The sequence below is a fragment of the Muscardinus avellanarius genome (assembly GCF_963383645.1).
Source record: "Muscardinus avellanarius genome assembly, chromosome: 22".
In the NCBI taxonomy this organism is placed as follows: Eukaryota; Metazoa; Chordata; class Mammalia; order Rodentia; family Gliridae; genus Muscardinus; species Muscardinus avellanarius.
In genome coordinates this window covers 5,305,553-5,326,326 of record NC_137808.1, presented here as the reverse complement: position 1 = coordinate 5,326,326, position 20,774 = coordinate 5,305,553, and the positions used below count along the sequence as shown (strand labels likewise).

General features: G+C 51.6%; 1 protein-coding gene across 3 annotated transcripts in view; it reads right to left on the bottom strand.

The window, feature by feature from the left end:
• Positions 1-7,279: 7,279 nt before the first annotated feature.
• Positions 7,280-20,774, bottom strand: part of GRIP2 (glutamate receptor interacting protein 2) — a gene marked incomplete at both ends in the record, with an annotated part of 81,252 nt that continues 67,757 nt past the window's right edge. For all 3 annotated transcript variants that reach the window (XM_080718189.1, XM_080718190.1, XM_080718191.1), the window contains 10 exons: positions 7,280-7,438; positions 9,208-9,354; positions 11,294-11,437; positions 13,480-13,585; positions 15,118-15,295; positions 16,428-16,607; positions 16,942-17,081; positions 18,813-18,957; positions 20,254-20,399; positions 20,501-20,567. In XM_080718189.1, the coding sequence (XP_080574315.1) occupies positions 7,280-7,438; positions 9,208-9,354; positions 11,294-11,437; positions 13,480-13,585; positions 15,118-15,295; positions 16,428-16,607; positions 16,942-17,081; positions 18,813-18,957; positions 20,254-20,399; positions 20,501-20,567 (1,412 nt within the window). The remainder of the gene's footprint in view (positions 7,439-9,207; positions 9,355-11,293; positions 11,438-13,479; positions 13,586-15,117; positions 15,296-16,427; positions 16,608-16,941; positions 17,082-18,812; positions 18,958-20,253; positions 20,400-20,500; positions 20,568-20,774) is intronic.

Here is a 20,774-nt window from a genome sequence, read left to right as displayed (position 1 = left end):
CACCTTTAAAGCGCCCAGCGCGACACACTCCTCCCCAGCCCGACCCGAACCTAAACTGTGCCATGCAAATGCCATTTCCGAGTTCACAGTCTAAACTACCCAGAGGTACCATCATGCACAAAGGTTCCAGGGCTGTGCAGGCTGGGGCTTTCAGAGCCGGGGTTCTCGGAATCCTGGACACCTCCTCCCCAAGTCTGGGAGCAGGGGGGGTCCTTCAGTGTCCCCTTCTTCCGGGCAATCCTGAGCCTATTGTCTCCGACAACTGTGCGTTTATCTGTTTCCAAAGCTACACCCTCTGCCAAAACATCACCCAGTCCGATTGCAAGGCACCACCAACACTAACGTGCACCTGTTTTCTTGTGTATTTATGGTCGCCGTTGGGTCTCATTTGATGGATGCACTGATGTCTTGTTTGTACTTGCACGAGTCTCAATGTGACCTGTTGTTCTTTTATCTTGTGAAATTGTACTCAACTAACCCCTGTCGGTCGAAGGCAGGTGATGAGTGGGGAGGGGCCTGGCGAGCCGTGGCTGTCTGGGGGTGTATAGTGAAGCCCTTTTGGCCCCTCCACGGGCTCCAGTATTTGGGGTTGGTGAACGCGTTACAACAGTCTGCAGATGGCCTGAGGTGCAGGCCTCGCCTGCTGTGATTTCCAGACCAAATTCTAGACCAAAGATTCAAAAACAGACCAAGTCCCCAGGCCCTGCCTGGAGGGAAGGCTTGCCGCTGCCCCGGGCCCATCTCCGCAACCTCCCGGCACCTGCCTTCGGTTCCGAACCCCTGGCCCAGCCCACTGGCTCTGTGGGTACCATGTGTAATTGTCTTTTCTGTCTCCATATAAGTGAAACTTAGAGCTCTAGACTGGTCCACCTGCCTCTTGGAGAACAGGCAACAGTCCTCACCAGCTCTCTGCTTGATACGGCTCGGAGAGTCTGCGGCCCACACACAGCCCGGTGGGCCAGATCCATTCAGAAAATGGAGGCAGGCGCCTGAAGGATGTTTGGGGTGTCAGTGTGCGTGTGTTTTTAAGGTGTAGGAGTGGGCGGGGTCCCCAGGATAACTCTCACCCATGGGCCCCCACTTAGTAGCTACAGTGGAGGGAGGTCCCTAGTGTCCGGCAAGAGAAGGGGCCCGTTATCCAACGCCCTCATTACAAACGGAGAAACTGAGGCCCGGGGTGCAGCTGGGACTTGGGCACTGTGAGCCCTGGCTGAAACCGGATGTCCTGGGTCAGTTCCAGCCATCGGTTCTCATGGTGAGGGGCGAGTGTGTTTGAGGATGAGTCCCAAGTCCCCCTACAACCAAAGACAAGCCCCGGCGAGGGCAGATTCCCTGGCCCCGGTGTCCAGGGCCGGGTGAGTAGCCCACCCTCAGGGCGCTTTGAGAACCCCATGTTCACAGGAGGCCCAGCAAAGCTAGTTGCCCTAAGCAGGATTTCTTCCTGTGCACAGAGGCGACCTGGGACAGCTGTGGGGAGTGCCTCGGTCCCCCAGGCCGGGCCCCCCACCCCCAAGACTTGGCAGAGCGTGGGACGGATCCGAACGTGCCCTTTGCCTAGCACCGGGCATTCTTGTATCACACAGGTGTTGCCCTGACCTCTCGGCCCACCAGCATCTCCCTCCCTTCCCCTCTTGATGGGGAGCGCCCTGGGCAGCCGGTCTAAAGGCAGAGGTGCCCATCGGAGGGCAGAGGCGCCTCGCTTCTCCCCAAGACTCAGACACAAGCCGAGAAAGAGAGGACCTAAGAGAGAGAGAGTGAGAGAGAGAGATAGAGCCCCTCGCGGTCCTGTGGAGCTCGGCCCCAGGTCCACACAATGTTGTAAATACCTCTCCAGCAAGTAGGCCCCGCCAACCCCTCGCCAGCCATGCCCACCCCTCACAGCACATCTTGTTTTTTTTGTAGGGAAGCTATTTTTCATTGTACCCTTGAAAGTGTCACTACAGACATGTTCCGGCATGTTCCCCAAAGAATGGGACATCTTGTGATCTATTTGGTTTTAAATTGAGATGGTAGCTGCTTCTTTTTTTCCTTCTCCCCCTACCCAATTAATCTTTCCCATTTCCTAACACCTGGGACTCTGAATTTAGCACAAGAAAAAGCAGAGGCCGTGGGTTTTGTCTCCTTCCAGAAATATGTCTGGCTCATCAGGACATTTTTTTAAGACTTTTAAATATTTTTAAGATATTTTAAACTTTTGTAAAAAAAAAAAACAAAAACAAATCAACCAACGTGAGGAGGAACACTTGTATTTGAACAAGATCCTTGGTGTGTATTTCAGCCCTGCAGTATCCAAGCTTTTGCGTATCAATGTTTTACGATATGAATCCCTGTATTTGGCAGGGGTTTTTTTTCCTCTTTTGCTTTTTAGATAAATCTGTATATCAATATTTTAAATTCATCTTTGCTTTTTTTAGAGCAGTTTGTAATCACCTTATAACATGACAATAAACATTTCCTTTTTAAAATCCAAGACATGTGAGGTGTGTTGCGGTGAGTTTTTCCTGTACATTGTGACTATCGCTTTACAATTTATAAAGAACTTTAGTCCGACCCAGGCTGACCTTCCAAGGTAGGTATTGGGTGGAGACTAACGCTTGGGACCAGAAGGGTTTCAGATTTGGGAATTGTTTTGGATTTTGAAATATTTGCATAATGAGCCGGGCATCCCCGCACTTGGTAGGCGGAGACAGGAGGATCGCAGGTTCGAAGCCAGCCTCAGCTACTTAGTGAGGCTCTCAGCAACTTAGTGAGACCCTGTTTCCAATATATTATATATATAGTGTCTGGGAGTATAGCCCGGAGGTAGAAAGCCTCTGGGTTCCACCCCCAGTACCACCCCCTCCAAAAAAATTTGCATAATGAGTTATCTTGGGACCCTAAGTCAAAACATGAAATACATTTCTGTTTTCTGTATACCGTATACACACAGCTGAAGGTAATTTTATTTATTTTTGTGGTGCTGGGGATGGAACCCAGGGGCTTTCTACCTTTGAGCTACACCCCAGCCTTGTGTTCTATTTATTTATTTTTGTGTGTGAGATACTGGAGATGGAGCCCAGGGGCATTCTATCTTTGAGCCCTGTTTTATTTTTTATTTTGAAACAGGGTTCTCCGTACGTTGATGAGCGTCTCACTACTGGCAGAGGCTGTCCTTGAACCTGTGATCCTCTTGTCTCAACTTCCCAAGTACTGGGATTATAGGACTGTGCCACCACACCTGGCTCTTATTTCTTTATATTTTAATTTTTGTGGTACTGGGGATAGTACCCAGGAGCCTTCGACCTCTGGGCTATACTCCGAGACCTATTTTCTGTTTTATTTGGAAACAGGGTCTCACTAAATTGCTGAGAGCCTCACTAAGTAGCCGAGGCTGGTTTCGAACCTATGCCATCCTCTTGTCTCCGCCTCCTTAGCTTCCCAAGTTCTTGCATTACAGGTGTGCACCAGCTTAAAGGTAATTTTTTTTTTTTTTTTCAGTATTGGGGATGGAACCCAAGGGCGTTGTACCTCAGAGCTATACCCATGGTCCTATTCTTTTTATTCTTTTTATTTTTTGAAACAGGGTCTCACTGAGTTGCAGAGGGCCTCACTAAGTAGCTGAGGATGTCTGCGAACCGTGATCCTCCTGTCTCTGCCTCCCGAATGCTGGAATTACAAGCATGTGCCACCATGCCTGGCTGAAGGTAATTTTAAACACTATTTTTAGTGCACCTGTGTTTTGACTTGGCTGGGCACATGACATCAGGTGTGGAATTTTTTATTCTGGCATCATGTGGCTACTCAGAAAGGTTCAGATTTGCCGGGCGTGGTGGCACACACTTGTAATCCCAATACTGGAGGCTGAGGCAGGAGGATCATAGCCAGCCTCAGCTACTTAGTGAGAACCTCCACAATTTAGTGAGACCCTGTTGCAAAACAAAGAATAAAAAATGGGACTAGGGGTGTAGCTTGGAGGTAGAATGCCCCTTGGGTTCCATCCCCAGTAACATACACACACACGAAAGGTTTAGACCCAGCCATGGTGGCGCACGCTTGTAATCCCAGCACTTGGGAGGCTGAGACGGGAGGATCGCTCAGATTCAAAGTCAGCCTTAGCTACTTAGTGAAGCTCTCACCAACTTAGTGAGACCCTGTTTCCAAATAAAGTATTAAATAGGTCTGGGAGTATAGCCCGGAGGTAGAAGGTCCCTGGGTTCCACCTTCAGTACCACAAAAATAAATAAATAAAAAAGAAAGGTTCATATTTTAGAGCATTTTGGATTAGCATACCTCAGCATGGGGCACCCAAGGTTTTCTGCACGGTACTTTATACCTGATCGTTTGCTTACTAGGTCTCTGTCCATGTTGTATGCTCAAGGGCTATACCAGGCACATGATAATAATATAAATGGCAGACTTCTCGAATGAATGAACTTAAGGCTAGCGAGGTGTCACATACATATATGTACACACACACACACACACACACACACACACACACACACACACATATATATTGCAGGTCTGGGGATAGAACCCAGGGGCATTCGACCTCCGAGCTACACCCCCAGCCCTACTTTTTATTCCTTATTTTGAAGCAGGGTCTCACTGAGTTGTAAAGGGCCTCACTAAGTAGCTGAGGCTGTCCACAGACCAAGATCCTCCTGTCTCGGCCTCCCAAATGCTGGGATTACAAGCGTGTGCCACCACGCCCAGCACAAGATCCACATAGAAGCTGACCTGTGCCAGTCAATGGTTTGAGAAAAAAACAAAGCAAACATCCTACTCCAGGCAGATGTAAATAATTTTATTTTTTAAAAAATCCCAATAGTACTGAGGCCCCCACAATCACTGGCGACCCCTAGTGAGACAAGAATTTACACGTGGGCCCCAAACAGACCACAGATGGCCTTGGCGATGCAGTCTGCTCGCGGGTTGTGCTTCCCAAGAGCCCTAAGAAACCCCATGTAGAAAAATACTTTACAAGGACTGCTCTTATCTCAGCCAGAGGAAAAAAAAATACAGCTTTGCGGGTGGGGAGACTTGTCACAGGGGCAGTACCCGAGATGCATAGGCAGGCAGGATGCTCACTGGGGAGATGGTGTCGAGAAACGTCATGTCTGGGGTGACCACCCCCACGAGAAGTCAGAGGAACTGTTGCATATGAGGACCCGGCTGGTTGTGACTAGGGGGGGGCGCCCACCGCCGGGCCTGGTTGCATATGTCTTGGGGATGGCAAAGGCTGCAGCCCCCGGACAGGGGGCCCGGCTGTCCTTGCCTGGAGTTCTGAAGTCAGCCAAGCTTTCCCAAGCCAAGAGATCCTGAGACTGTATCTGCTTCTGTTAGCAGAAGCCCAGAGGGGCCAAGCCACGGGCTACTTGAAGTCACACAGCGGTGCTGCTGGAGGCCAAGACGCACCTCTCTGCTGTGCCGCTGACCACCGGCCCTCTGGTGCTTTCCCCTCCTGCTCTGGGGCCCAATCTTGACAAGGGAATCCATCATAACACGGGTACCAACTGGGCTGCCGGCACTGACATGGAAGGCCCTGGGTGAGTGTGTCACCCCGGGGTAGGGGGTGAAGGAGGAGGTGGGCGCAGACCCCCAAGATCCCATAAAGAGCCAGGACGAGCCAGACCAGGTTGAGGCCCCGAGTCTTTCAACATTAAGAAGGCTTCCACCGCACATGGCGGCACACGCCTAGCATCCCAGCGCTTGGGAGGCTGAGACAGAAGGATCGCACGGGTTCGAAGCCAGCCTCAGCTACTTAGTGAGGCTCTCAGCAACTTACTGAGACTCTGTTTCCAAATAAAATACAAGATAGGTCTGGGAGTGTAGCCCGGATATAGAAAAGCCCCTGGGTTCCACTCCAGTACCACAAAAATAAAATCAAATAAAATCGGGGTAGGGGTGGAGCTCAGAGGTAGAATGTCCCTGGGTTCAATCCCCAGGACCAAAAAAAAAAAAAAAAAAAAAAAAAAAAGGAGAAGGGCTTCTAGTTTGTGGCAATGAAGGGGAAATAAGTTTAAGGGATGCTAGTACTTCCAGACTTCAAGTGGGAATGGTCTTCCTTGAACAGCTGCCTGGGCGCTGTGGCTACTGGCGGGAGGAGAAGCATCCTTCTTCCCTGGACCAGGCTCCTGCCTGTCTCCATTTTGTGCTTGTTTCTTCCTCCTCTGATTGGGACGTTGGAGAGAGCTGTATCATCCCCCACTGGAATGGCAGGTGAATGGAATCTTCTGGATCTTTTGCCTCCCAACCACCCCCTCACACATGGAGGGATGTGCAGATGGGTCCATGGCCACATATCTTACAAAAGAAGCAGGAGGGTCCAGCACTCCCCAAATCCAGCGCGAGCCTGCCCAAGGGACCCCGAGCTGTGGGCACAAGTCCCAGAAGCCAAAATGGAGACCGGGCTGGCTGACTCTCGTAGCTTCCGGGAATCCTGGAAGATGCTCTGGCTCGGCGTCTTCCTAAGCAGGTCTGCTGGGCACCAGGATCCCAGAACCAATAAGCTCCAGACACCAGCATAATGGAGAAGGGAAGACTGGCTCCTGTCCTGAGCCCCATCCTCCCTGGTGGCCGCCTCTCTAGAGGATGGGGCTCCCCTAAGGAAATCAGCCATTTGAGCCCAAGTGGACGTGTCCTGGGTTGCTCTTCAGCCTGGTCCATGTGCTGGGAGTCAAGCTGCTGCTTGCTTACTTCCTGTGACAGGGAGCTCACTTCTTGGCAGGTCTCCATGGGACCCCACTCGGGATCTCTCTTCTGAGGGAGCCCCATAGCCTGCCCCCCGTGACTGTCTGTCTCTCTCTCTCAGTATTGGGGACAGAACTCAGGGTCATTTTACCTCTGAGCAACACCCCCAGCCCTATTTTTTATTCTTTAATTGGAAACAGGGTCTCACTGAGTTGCAGAGGGCCTAAGTAGCTGAGGCTGGCCGTGAACCAGGATCCTCCTGTCTCAGCCTCTCGAATGCTTGGAATTGCAAGCGTGCCCCACCACGCCTGGCTTCTCTCTTTTGGACTGAGCCTCCTGTCCCGACCCATTTTGGGAAGGGCTTCTCTGGGCATCTTGGTGACCCGACTTGGTCTCCAAGACCAAATGTCACACTGAGGCAGAGACCTCGTTGCGTGGCAACCCAGTTTCCACAGGACCTGGGAACAGAGACCAGGTCCCATCCCTGGCTCAGAGTCCACCAGACGAACAGATGAACGGGTCGGTGCCCACTTCTCAGCCTGGCGACGGGACGGGGAGCCAGGATCTGCCGGGCTGGCCCCTGGGATGTCTGGAACCCATGGCGACTTCACAGCATCTGGGGACTGCTGGGGCCTGGTGCTCGAGGAGCCCGGTGGCTCTGAACCTGCGGGTTGCGGCTGACGACCAGCTCCAGGATGTCACCCGCCTCGGCCAGGAGCGGCACCGCCAGACAGCAGTCAAAGTCCCGCGTGCGAATGTGGTTGACCTGCCAGCCAAGGGGACAGGGCCAAGGTCACGTCTCAGCTGGTATGAAGAGGGCTGGGAGTTGTGCGCTTTCCTGGGGGCTGGGTCTTCCCCAGACACATGGGTGAATCTCAGGCGCTCGCATGCAGAGAAAGTTATTCTGTTGTTGCTGTTCTGCATTGAGTTCTCCCCGTGCAAAAGAAGTCTTGGTTTTTATGTTTGTTTTTTTGTTTACAGTGCTGGGGAGAGACCCCAGGTGTCCCACGTGCTAAGTACATATGGTATTACCAAGCTGCAGTCCCGACCCACACATCTGAAATTCTGTGGCATCACCTGCTTCCTATTTTATGTGTATTTTACATTGAGCTTGTATTTTATTTTTTTCTTATTTATTTATTTATTTATTTATTTATTTTTATTTATTTTGCAGTACTGGGGATGGAACCCAGGGGGCATTCTACCTTCAAGCAACATCCCCAGCCCTATATTTTATTTTATTTATTTATTATTATTATTTTTGTGTGTGTGTGTGGTACTGAGGGTGGAATCTAGGGGCATTCTACCTCTGCGCTACACCCCAGCCCTATTTATTTATTTATTTATTTATTTATTTATTTATTTATTTATGGTTCTGGGGTGGAGCCCAGGAGCTTTCTACTTCTGGGCTATACTCCCAGACCTATTTTATACTTTATTTGGAAACAGGGTCTCATTAAGTTGCTGAGAGCCTCACTCAGTAGCTGAAGCTGGCTTCGAATCTGTGTGATCCTCTGTCTCAGCCTCCTAAGTGCTGGGATTGATTACAAGTGTGTGTCACCACCGCCTGGCTCCAGCCCTAATTTTTATTCTTTTTTTTTTGGTACTGGAGATGGGAACCAGGGGTATTCTACCTATGAGCTATACCACCAGCCCTATTTTTTATTCTTTATTTGGAAACAGGGTCTCAATGAGTTGCAAAGGGCCTAAGTAGTAGCTGATGCTGTCCATGAACCACGCTCCTTCTGTCTCAGCCTCTCAAATGCTTGTATTACAAGTGTGCACCACCACACCCAGCTTTTTTTCCTAATTTTGAAACAGGGTCTCGCTGAGTTGCAAAGGACCCCACTAAGTAGCTGAGGTTGTCCTTGAATCAGGATCCTCTGGTCTCAGCCTCCCAAGTGCTGGGATTACAAGCGTGCGCCACCACACCCGGCCTCGAGTTTCTATTTTAAACAGGAGTTTCTGGCTTTTCACTCTCATTTGAGATGAAAAGTTTCCTTTCAGCATAAATGTTAAGTTGAAATAGCCCCATCAATTTGGAGACAACATAAATAATTTTAGCCCAAGTATGGCAAAAACCACAGGAAGGGAGTAAAAATAGCTGGGTGCAGGAGCAGTGGTCCAGGGTGACTGTTAGGCATGTCCACATTTCCCAGGCTCCCTGGCAGTTAGGCAGTTCACATGACTAGTTCTGGCCAATGGGCTGTGAGGAAACTTGGCAGGTATTGCTTCTGGGTGAAGGCAGAAAAAGAAAAAAGATGTGTGAGTCCCTCCATAATAGAATCTGAGGAGACCATGCGTCTTGGAGGGGCAATTAGAAGATGGGGGACTCCTGATCAGCCTGCAGAAAGCGAAACTCCCCCAACCCCAGTAGAAATGCAGTGCGATACATCAATGCCAGTGTTGAGGGTGGTTGTTACTGCAGCATAACCCAGCCTCACCTGACTAATACGACTCACAGCTTCTCCCAAAGGAGTTAGAGGTGAGCTCTTTCCCCATCCCAGGGCAGAGAAACAAGGCCACCGTTATTACCTGGAGGACCCTGTCAAAGGGCCGGAGGCCCCCACGCTGGGCTGGCCCATCGGGGCGCACAGTATGGACGTAGACACCCTTCTCCAGGAGGCCGTCTGAGACGCTGAAACCAAAGTCGTTCCGCATGGGGTCCTTGTGCAGGGTGACCTGGGAGCAGAAGGCAGGTGGGTCCCTGGAGTTCTGGCCTTTGTCCTTAGCCTGAATCCCTTTGTTTGCCATTTAGGCCCTGCCCACTGTGCCCTCGGCCCTGGCCCTGGCCTTCCTTCTCCGTGCTGGGGCCCTAAGGAGCACCAGATCAGAAAGGCAGTATGCATCTCTCTCAGACAGAGCCCGCTGCAGGCTCAGAGGCTGCACAGAGCTACTGGGCTGCAGGAGTCCCTCTGTGTTTTTCTTATAGAGGGCCCTATAGATGGCTCTTCATTTCCGGTGGTGATGAGAAGATCTGACATAAAAATATGCAGGTGTCCCTCTTACCTGCAGGGGATGGATCCCAGGATCCTTTGCAGGTACTAAAATGGGCAGATGCTCAAGTCCCTTATATAAAATGGTGGAGTGTTCACATAGAACCTATATGTCTTTATACTTTTTTTTGGACTAGGGATTGAAACCCAAAGGATTTTTTATTTTTTTGTGGTATGGGAGATGGAACCCAGGGGCTTTCTACCCCTGGGCTTATTTTTTTTAATATTTTATTTGGAAACAGGGTCTCACTAAGTTGCTGAGGCTGGCTTCAAACCTGTACAATCCTTGTGTCTCAGCCTCCCAAGCACTGGGATTATAAGCTTGTGCCACCATGCCCAGCTGAACCCAAAGGAATTTTTACCTCCAAGCTACACCCAACCCATATATATATATATATATATATATATATATATTTGTGTGTGTGTGTGTGTGTGTGTGTGCAGAACCGGGGATTGAACCCAGAGGAATTCTACCTCTGAGCTACACACCCCCAGCCTTATTTTTATTCTTTATTTTGAAACAGGCTCCCACTAAGTTGCAGAGGGCCTCACTAAGTAGCTGAGGCTGTCTGCGAACCGTGATCCTCCTGTCTCAGCCTCCCAAGTACTGGGATTATAAGCGTGCGCCACCACGCCCAGCTTATTTCTTGTTTTGAAACAGGGTCTCACTAAGTTGTTGAGATTCTTGCTAAGTTACTGGCACTGATCTCAAACCTATAATCCTCCTGTTTCAACCTCCCAAATACTAGGATTACAGGCATGTGCCGCCATGCCTGGCTCCTTTCATATACAATTTATTTATTTGTTGGTTTATTTATGTGCCTGACTCCTTTCATATACTATTTACTTACATTTATTTATTTATTTATTTATTTATTTATTTATTTATTTATGTGCAGGGGATTGGATCCAGGGGCATTCTACCTCCAAGCTACACCCCCAGCCCTATTTTATTTTTTATTTTGAAATAGGGTCTCACAAGCATGTATGGTCATGCACACCTGTAATCCCAGTACTTGGGAGACTGAGACAGGAGAATCGTAGGTTTGAAGACAGCCTCAGCAGGTGGTGAGACTCTCATTTACCTGGTGAGACCCTATTTCAAAAAATATATATATATTTATATATACTTATATATAATATATATTTATATATATATAAATATATATTATATATATTTTTTTTTGCGGCACTGGAGATTGAATCCAAGGGTATTTTCCCTCTGAGTTACATCCCCAGCCTGAGTTTTTATTCTTTATTTGGAAACAGGGTCTCACTAAGTTGAGGAAGGCCTCACTAACTAGCTGAACCTGGCTTCAGACCCACGATCCTCCTGTCTCAGCCTCACAAGAATTATAAGCGTGCGCCACCACGCTTGGCTTCAAGTGGGGATTTAAAACATGTCCACTCTGAAAAAATAATAGCCCAATCGTGTGTCATGTACATGGGTGTGTTTATTACCCAAACACTATGACTGGTAGAAAACTTAGCCTAGTACAAAATCCCTGTTTTATGGTGGAGAATATGTCTGGAAAAGGAGTGGCCCACCTGAGAGTCCAGGGCGGGTCCTTTGGGCATCAGGACACAGATCCAGCCCCACCCCTGTGCCCACCCCCAGTGCCCACCTTGTGCATCTCCAAGGGTGTCGGTAGCAGCCGCTCCTGCAGTTCTTCGGGGGTACCTTGCATCTCCCGGCCCCTCCTCCAGGGCCGGGGGCCAGGCCTGCCCTCCAGGGCCACTCTCTGCAGGCTGCCTGTCATGATGGAGGCCTGCGGGGACATGGCCCATCTCTCAGAGACCCATTCACCTGCTCCAATGGACACCCGCCATCTACCCACACCTACTGTGCGCCCGCCTCCGGGGTTACAGTGAACAACAGGGTAACCATGCCTGGTACCCACCAGGGGCTTGCTAAGGCTGGTCATGAACTGAGATCTTCCTGTCTCAACCTCCCAGATGCTGGGATTACACGTGTGCACCACCATACCCGGCTTCCCAAGTCCAATCTTGTAGGATGGGGCAGGAGGCCGCCTTCTGCCTCCCCATCCTCAGGCAGAAGCATGAACATTGATTGAGAGCTTACTGTGTGCCTGACACCAGGGCAGGGAGGAGGGGGGACAGTGGAAGTAAGACCAGCTTGGTTCCTGAGCTCATGGTGGGGAGTTTTAATTTTTTTAATTTTTTATTTTTTGGTGGTACTGGGAGTCCTGGAAGCCCTTCTACCTCCAGGCTACACTCCCAGACCTGTTTTTACATTTTTATTTGGAAACAGGGTCTCCTAAGCGAGCATGTGCGGCTGGCTTTGAACCTGTGCGATCCTCCTGTCTCTGCCTCCCAAGCGCGGGGATTACAAGCGTGCGCCACCACGCCCGGCTTCACTGTGGGGAATTCTAAATGGCCAATCATAGAGCTGTGTATGGGTGGTGGTGCACGCTGGTAATCCCAGCATCCGGGAGGCTGAGGCAGGAGGATCGTGGTTTGTGGACAGCCTCAGCTGCTTAGGGAGTCCCTCTGCAAGTCAGTGAGATCCTGTTTCAAAATAAAGACTAAAAATAGGGCGGGAGGTGTATCTCAGGTAGGATGCCCCTGGGTTCCATATCCAGTACCACACACACACACACACACACACACACACACACACACACACACACGTAGGGCTGGAGGTGTAGCTCAGAGGTAGAATGCCCCTGGGTTCAATTCCCAGTACCACAAAAAAAAGAAAAAAGAGAGAGAGAGAAAGAGAGAGAAAGAAAGAAAGAAAGAAAGAAAGAAGGAAGGAAGGAAGGAAGGAAGGAAGGAAGGAAGGAAAGAAAGAAGCCAAAACCTGGTGTGGTAGCATACTTGTAATCCCAACATTTGGGAGGCTGAGACAGGAGGAATGCGGTTAAAGGCCAGCTTCAGCTACTTAGGTTCTTTGCAACTCAGTAAGACCCTGTTTCAAAATCAAGAATAAGCCAGGCATGGTGGCCCGAGCTTGTCATTCCAGCATTCGGGAGGCTGAGACAGGAGAGTCACTGTTCACGAACAGCCTCAGTTACTTAGTGAGGCTTACTGCAACTCAGTGAGACCCTGTTTCAAAATAAAGAATAAAAAATAAGGCTGGGGGTGTAGCTCGGAGGTAGAATGCCCCTGGGTTCCATTCTCAATGCTAAAAAAAAGAAAAAAAAAGTCAAGAATAAAAAATAGGGCTGGGGCTGTAGCTCGGAGGTAGAATGCCCCGGATTCCATCCCCAATACTAAAAAAAAAAAAAAAAAAAAAAAAAAATCAAGAATGAGGTAGAATGCCCCTGGGTTCCATCCTCAATGCTAAAAAAAAAAAAAAAAAAAAAAAAAAAAAAAAAAAAAAAAAAAAAAAAAATAGGGCTGGGGATGTAGCTCAGAGGTAGAAAAAATATAAAAAAAGAGGTTTAGATGATATCCAGTTGCTCCTAGAAGCTTTGGAAGCGCCCTAGTTCCTCTTTGCATCTTCTTGAGCACCCGCGGGCAGTGCTGACCCCTGTCCTGCGGTGGCCTCGGTGCTCTCCCTGATGCCAATCCCCATACACTTCACAGGGCACACTCACAACCACAGGCACACATTGCACAGATACACACACATCAAACTGCCCCCGTGCACCTAAATGCACGCTCACGCAGACACCTGTTGTGAAGGTTCTTGGGCACGCTCACACACGTATGCGCAGGACCCCACGATGGCCCCAGGTGCCCGACCCACCCCGCTGTCTCCCGTGCCCGGTGCACCAAGCAAGTGCATATTGCAGGGCCCATCGCTCGCCCCACGCCCTGCTTGCCTCCCACCCTGGGGCCGTACCTCCAGCTCCCTCAGGAGCTCCGACTGACCACAGGACTCCAGGTCTTCGAGGGCCTCCCCGAACACGCGCCAAAAGCCCTCCTCTCGGCCGGGGTGGGGGCCTGGGCTGCAACGTAGGAACCACAGCGTCAGCATCAGCTCCTGGCGGGCGGGAAGATGGGCAGGCTGGGGCCCGAGGAGTCTTCGGGTCCTGGGGCCCAGCGTCGGGCTCAAGGGGCCAGAGGTGGCCGGGCGGGCAGCGTCGGTGGCAGTGCTGGGGCCCCGGGATGGTGGTTGGTGACAGAGAATGGGGTGGGGGGGAGACACAGAGGCCACTGGGATGGTCGATGGCCAATTAGAAGAGGGGCAGATGAGACGGGGTGGACAGCCGTGAGACAGGACGCCTGGGAAGAGAGAGACAGACGGACAGACAGACACAGAAAGGAGATCCATGGTATAGCCCCAAAGGAGGCCCCCTCCAGGCCCCCACCCAGACACAAGGCACTGTGAGATGGTCACAATCAGAAAGACTAAGGCTCTAGCCAGGTGTGGTGGCGCACACTTGTAATTCCCGCACTTGGGAGGCGGAGACAGGAGGATCGTGCAGGTTCGAGGCCAGCTGTGCTGGCTTAAGAGACCCTGTTTCCATGTAAAAATATAAAGAATGGGTCTGGGAGTGTAGCCCGGGCGTAGAAGGGTTTCCAGGAACCTCAGTACCACCAAAAAAACAAAAACAAAAAGACTAAGGCTTCATCTAAGTCGATTTCTTTTTTATTTCTTTTTCTTTTCTTTCTTTTCTTTTTTTTTTTTTTTTGCAGCACTGGGGGTGGAACCTAGGGGCATTCTATCTTCAAACTGCACCCCTACCCCTGTTTTGCATTCTTTTTTTTTTCTTTTTTTGTGGCACTGGGAATTGAACCCAGAGGCATTTTACTTCTGAACTAAACCCACAGCCCGATTTTCTTTCTTTCTTTCTATTTATTTATTTTTGTGGTACTGGGGGTAGAACCCAGGGGCTTTCTACCTCCGGGTTATACTCCCAGACCTATTTTTTATATTTGGAAACAGGTCTCACTAAGTAGCTGAGGCTGGCTTCGAACCTGCGTGATCCTCCTGTCTCAGCCTCCCTGGCACTGGGATTACAAGCATGTGCCACCATGCCTGGCTCTACTCTTTATTTTGAAACAGAGTCTCGCTGAGTTGAGTTGCAAAGGGCCTCACTAAGTAGTAGCTGAGGCTGTCCTCAAACTGCGTGCAATCCTCCCGTCTCAGCCTCCCAAACGCTGGGATGACAAGTGTGCGCCACCATGCCTGCCTGGCTCATCTAAATCAATTTCGACAAACATTCCCAGAGCCACGCTCTCTCCTGGCCGCACAAGGTGCATCCGTCCCAGGCTCCTGGGTCCAGGCATTGAGCTAGGGAATATCCCGGGTAAGAGACAGCTGCCAGGGGGTTAACCAGGGACACAGCCAGACACAGGTGGCCAGTGCCACCTGGAGAATTGCAGGCACAGCTGCGGGGACCAGAAGGAGGAGGAGGAAGTGTTTCTGCCTCAGACAGCCGGGAAAGCTCCCACCAAGCAGGGAATTCAAGACTCCCCCATCCCCACTCTAGAACAGTCTATGGCTGCCGCCTCCTTCGGGATCTCTACTACAGACCTCGCTGGAGATTCCCAGTCCTCCTCCTCCTCTTCCTCTTCAGGGAAGCTCTCATCAGCAGGGGCCGGGGTGTAGCTGGTCCTCTGGGGCTCCACGGGCGGGGGGCTGCTCCTCAGTCTGCTGGGCCTCCACTCCTGGGGCATCACCCCCCGAACAGCTGCCTGCGGTGTGTAGGAACCTGGCAGGTAAAGAGAGGGGACAGTCTCGCCCTCCTTCCTGCCTATTTCCCGCCACGCTGGGTGGACTTGGGGAACTCGTGCTCCTCTGTGGGCCTGCGTGACTACGCAGGGTCCCAGCGTCCCCTCTGCCCCGAGTCCTTCCCGGGAATCCTGGCCATCCAGAAGGACATTTAACTCTCAGGGATCCAGGACCAGTGTTGCCCACTGGGGTTGGCTTGGCCAAGGCCCTGTCAGAAAGTGAGCTTGGAACCCAAAGGCATTCGACCTCCGAGCTCCACCCCCAGCCCTATTTTTGATTCTTTCTTTTGAAAAAGGGTCCCACTGAGTTCCAAAGGGCCTCACTAAGTAGCTGAGGCTGAGCTTGAACCCAGATCCTCCTGTCTCAGCCTCCCAAATGCTGGGATTACACATGTGTGCCACCATACCAGCTTCCCAAGTCCAATCTTGTAGGATGGCTGCCTTCTGCCTCCCCATCCTCAGCTGGAAGCAATGAACATTGATTGAGCGCGTACTATGTGCCTGACACCAGGGCAGGGAGGAGGGGGGACAGAGGAAGACCATCTAGGTTCCTAAGCTCACGGTGGGGAATTCCAAATGGCCAGTCATGGAACTGTGTATGGGTGGTGGTGCACGCTGGTAATCCCAGCATTCAGGAGGCTGAGACGGGAGGATCGTGGACAACCTCAACTACTTAGTGAGGTCCTTTGCAACTCAGTGAAACCCTGTTTCAAAATAAAGAAGAAAAAGCCGGGCGTGGTGGCGCACGCTTGTAATCCCCACGCTTGGGAGGCCGAGACAGGAGGATCGCACAGGTTCGAAGCCAGCCTCAGCTGGCTTAAGAGACCCTGTTTCCAAATAAAATATAAAATAGGTCTGGGAGTGTAGCCCGGAGGTAGAAGGCCCCTGGGTTCCATCCCCAGGACCACCAATATAAATAAATAAATAAATAAAGAATAAAGAAGAAAAAATAGGCTGGGGGTGGAGCTCAGAGGAAGAATGGCCCCTGGGTTCCATCCCAAGTATTGCAAAATAAATAAATAAATAAATAAATAAATAAATAAATAAATAACAAAGGGGAGGGGCAGAGTGATCAGCCCCTGAAGAAGTTGTACAAGGGCCCCCAGGTGTTACCTAGGCCTCCAAAGCCACCCTCGGTGGCCGAGCTGTCCCAGGACTCCACGGCACTGTCCACACTGGGGACGGCGGGTGAGAGCCGAGTGGCCAGCAGGCCTCCTTGGAGGGCCTCGGGCGGGTCCTCGTCCACAATGCTGGCCTCACTGAGGCTGCCCGGCTTGCGGGGCAGGAGAGGACCTAGCAGAGGAAAGCAACATCACCTCCGAGTGCAGAGACATGGGTGCTCGGCCAGCCTCGGTTTCCCTGAGGAAAGGTGGGTGGGACGCTTAATACACAAGCCCGCTTTCCAGATGGGGCCACTGGAGCCATACTGGAAGAAGGAAGATCCCAAAGCAGGGGTCTTCCCGCCGCACGCAGGCCCATTTTCAGGGGAGACAGGAACGACAGCTTGGGGACACCTTAAAGTCAGGAGCTGAGGGGTCGCACTGGCGAGGGCTCCCTGGGGTGGCTCGTGCACCGAGGCACGGAGGCCTGGCCCTTGCTACAGGGGCTGGGAGGGCCTGGGGCTCACGGTCCAGCTGCTTCCTGATCTTCAATGCGACAGTCTCGCCAGCCACCTGCAGGAGATGGATAGCTTCGCTCAGGGGCCGGCCCTTGAGGCTGACGCTGTTGATGGCCAGGATGCGGTCTCCCACGTGGATGGCACCGGTCCTGAGGAGGGATACAGGAGGCCGAGGGCTGGCTCAGGGGTGTGGAATCACCTCCAGGGTGAGCTCGGGGAGGGCGGGGTCTCGGCATTGCCTGAGGGGCCTGGGATAGGGCTTCCATCAGCCACGAGGCTCCCGAGCTCCTGACCCATAGAGCCTAGGGGAGCTCCAGGTCCACACTGCCAGATTCCAAAGATGTAGAGTGAGGCAGAGAGGGCAAAAATATTGATAATGTTTGCACATTTGTTTGTTTTGTGATTCTGGGGACGGGACCCAGGGGCATTCTACCTCTGAGCTTCACCCCGGACCTATTTCTTATTATGTATTTATTTATTTATTTATTTATTTATTTATTTTTGTGGTACTGTTGATGGAACCCATGGGCCTTCTAACTCTGGGCTATACTCCCAGACCTATTTTCTATTTTATTTGGAAACAGGGTCCCTCTAAGTTGCTGAGAGCCTCACTAAGTAGCTGAGGCTGGCTTCAAACCTGCGCAATTCTCCTGTCTCAGCTTCCCAAGTGCTAGGATTACTTACAGGTGTGCACCACCATGCCCGGCTCTTATTCTGTATTTTAAAACAGGGTCTCATAGCCGGGCATGGTGGCGCATGCTTGCAATCTCAGCATTTGGGAGGCTGAGACAGGAGGATCACGGTTTGAGGACAGTGTCAGCTATTCAGTGAGGCCCTTTGCAACTCAGTGAGACCCTGTTTCAAAATAAAGAATTAAAAATAAGACTGGGGGTGTAGCACAAAGGTAGAATGCCTCTAGATTCCATCCCCAGTACTGCAAAATAAATACATAAATACATAAATAAATATAAGGCAGGGCTGTGGGTGTGACTCAGAGGTAGAAGGCCCCTGGGTTCCATCCCTAGTACTGCAAAAATAAATAAATAAATAAATAAATAAATAAAAGCACTGGGGATATAGCTCAGAGGTAGAGCACCCCTGGGTTCAATTCCCAGTACGAAAGGACAGAAGGGAGGGAAAGAGCATTTGATGATTACATCTGACCCAGTGGAGACAGTGGGGGTTGTCCGTGCGCCCCAGCACCAGGCAGAGCCGGGTAGACACAGGCACAGTTAAGAAAAATGTGGGAAGTCCGGTGTGGCGGCGCACGCTTGTAATCCCAGCATTTGGGAGGGTGAGACCGGAGGATCTTGGTTCGTGGCCAGCCTCAGCTACTTAGTGAAGCCCTGTGCAACTCAGTGAGACCCTGTTTCAAAAATAAAGAATAAAAAATAGGGCTAGGGGTGTAGCTCAGAGGTCAAATGCCCCCGGAGGAGGAGAAGGAGGAGGAGGAGGAGGAGGAGGAGGAGGAGGAGGAGGAGGAGGAGGAGGAGGAGGAGGAGGAGGAGGAGGAGGAGGAGGAGGAGGAGGAGGAGAAGGATCACACCAGCCCCGCCACAGCCTCTGCAGTCTGCCTGGAGTCCAGCAGGGGGCGCTCCAGGCACGGGGATGTCCCGCCCAAGCCTCTGGCCCGGGTCCCTCTGAGATGCTGTCTCCAGAGAAAGTTCAGAAGGGAGCCCAAGAGTTAAAACACATGGAGGTCCGCTGGGGCTGCCCTGGGGTGTTGAGACTAGCAGTCGCCTTTAAGGGGAACGTTAGCGCCTGGAAGGGGCTCCAGGGCTTTCTGTTGCTCAGAGCATCTTATGTTTAGTCTTTCGGGGTTGGGGTCAGCTTCTGCTCCCTGGGGTTCCCCGCAGTCTCCCAAGGGTGGGGTGGCTCACCTCTCAGCCAGACCATGCTTGGTGAGCCCCGAGATGACGATGGGGTCGAAAGGTTCCTCAGTGCCCGAGATGGTGATGCCCAAAGGACCCCCATAACGCTTCAACTCCACCGTGTAGCTGACAGCGCCCGTGGTCTCCTGCTCATCTACAAAGGACCGCCTGTGAGGGCCAGGCGCTGGGGCCCGGCCGCCAGCCCCGGCTCTAAATTATGGGCCCTTTGTCCATTCTCTTGGGCTGGGCGTGGTGGCGCACGCTTGTAATACCAGTGCTTGGGAGGCTGAAACAGGAGGATCGCACAGGTTCAAAGCCAGCCTCAGCTACTGAGTGAGGCTCTCAGCACCTTAGTGAGACCCTGTTTCCAAATAAAATATAAAATAGGTCTGGGAGTATAGCCAGGAGGTAGAAAATACCCTGGGTTGGCCAGGCTTTGTGGCGCACACTTGTAATCCCCGCGCTTGGGAGGCAGAAACAGGAGGATCGCGCAGGTTCGAAGCCAGCCGCGCACGCTGGCTTAGGAGACCCTGTTTCCAAATAAAAATGTAAAAATAGGACTGGGAGTGTAGCCCGGAGGTAGAAGGGCTTCCAGGGACCCCAGTACCACCAAAATAAATAAATAAATAAATAAATAAATAAATAAATAAGAAAATTCCCTGGGTTCCACCCCCAGTACCACAATAAGATAAAATAAAATAAAATAAAATAAATAGATTTCATTTACCACCTATAACGGTAATGATGAAAATGTTCAGGAAAAAAAAAAAACAACCAGCAGATTTCTAGCTTTAAAAAGAAAAGAAATCTGCCTACAAGTGGCCCTCTTTCCCAGGTACCTTCTTTCTATATAATTCATCCACGCACGCTTGACCTCTTTCCTTCCTTCCTTCCTTCCTTCCTTTCCTTTTTTTTTTTTTTTTTTTTTTTTTTTGGCTACCAAGGATTGAAGCAGGGCACACTCTGCCTCTGAGCTACACTCCCAGCCGTATTTTCTTTTTTATTTGGAACCGAGGGGGGTCTCACTAAGTTGCCGAGGGTCTCGCTAAGTTGCTGAGGCTTTGGCGGTGCCTCCTTTCTCAGCCTCCCTAAGTGTAGGGCTCACAAGCGGGCGCCACCGTACCCGGCTTTAGGCCTGACTTTCTGCCACTGTCCGGGGCCGGGGGAGCCCAAGTTTGCAGCCTTCAGAGACGCACACACTCAGACACCCCTGAATTCATCCACTGTCCCACCTGACTGTCATTGGCTGCTCCCTGTGGGTCCCCTCTGCCAAGGTCTGTGCCCAGCACAGAGGACCAGAGGTGGCATCTCAAATTCCTGGCACTCCAGCAAAGCTTTGAAGGGCTCCGGAGTGAAGCCTGGGGTGCCGCCTCTCCACTAGGTCGGCCTCTGGTGGCACCTCACCCTGGCTCGCCCACCGGGAACCCGCTGGGCAGGGCGGGGGCCATACCCGAGTTATCCTCATCCTTCCGGATCTTCAGCTTAACCAGGTCCTCGCACTGACGCAGGATCTGCACCGCGTCCTCCATGGGGCAGTCAGCCAGACGGATGTTGTTAATGGCCAGCAGCTTGTCACCAGGCTCCAGGGTGCCCGTCCTGTGGGCGCCGGGGTGGGGGATGGGAAGAGCTTGGGGTGTGCAGGCCGGATGCCCCCCTCCCATCAGCCCCAACCCCTCTCATGCTCCGGGAGCCCCTACCTGTGGGCCACGCTGCCCTTTTTGATGTCAGAGATGACCAGTGGTTCTCCGGGCTTCCTACTGGCTGCTGAGGAGAAAGTGGCCATGGGGAGCTGATCTCTGAGGAATTCAGCCTCCCAGAGGGTTGGGGTGAGGCCCCCCAGGGTGGGGGTCAGGACATGGACTGAGAGCCACCTCCTGCTCATTCCCCAGCCCTCTGCTGATGGGCTGGGTGACTCAGCCCATCGGCTCACCGCTCTCTGAGACTTTTGTAAAGCCAGTGAGATGTCCCGCA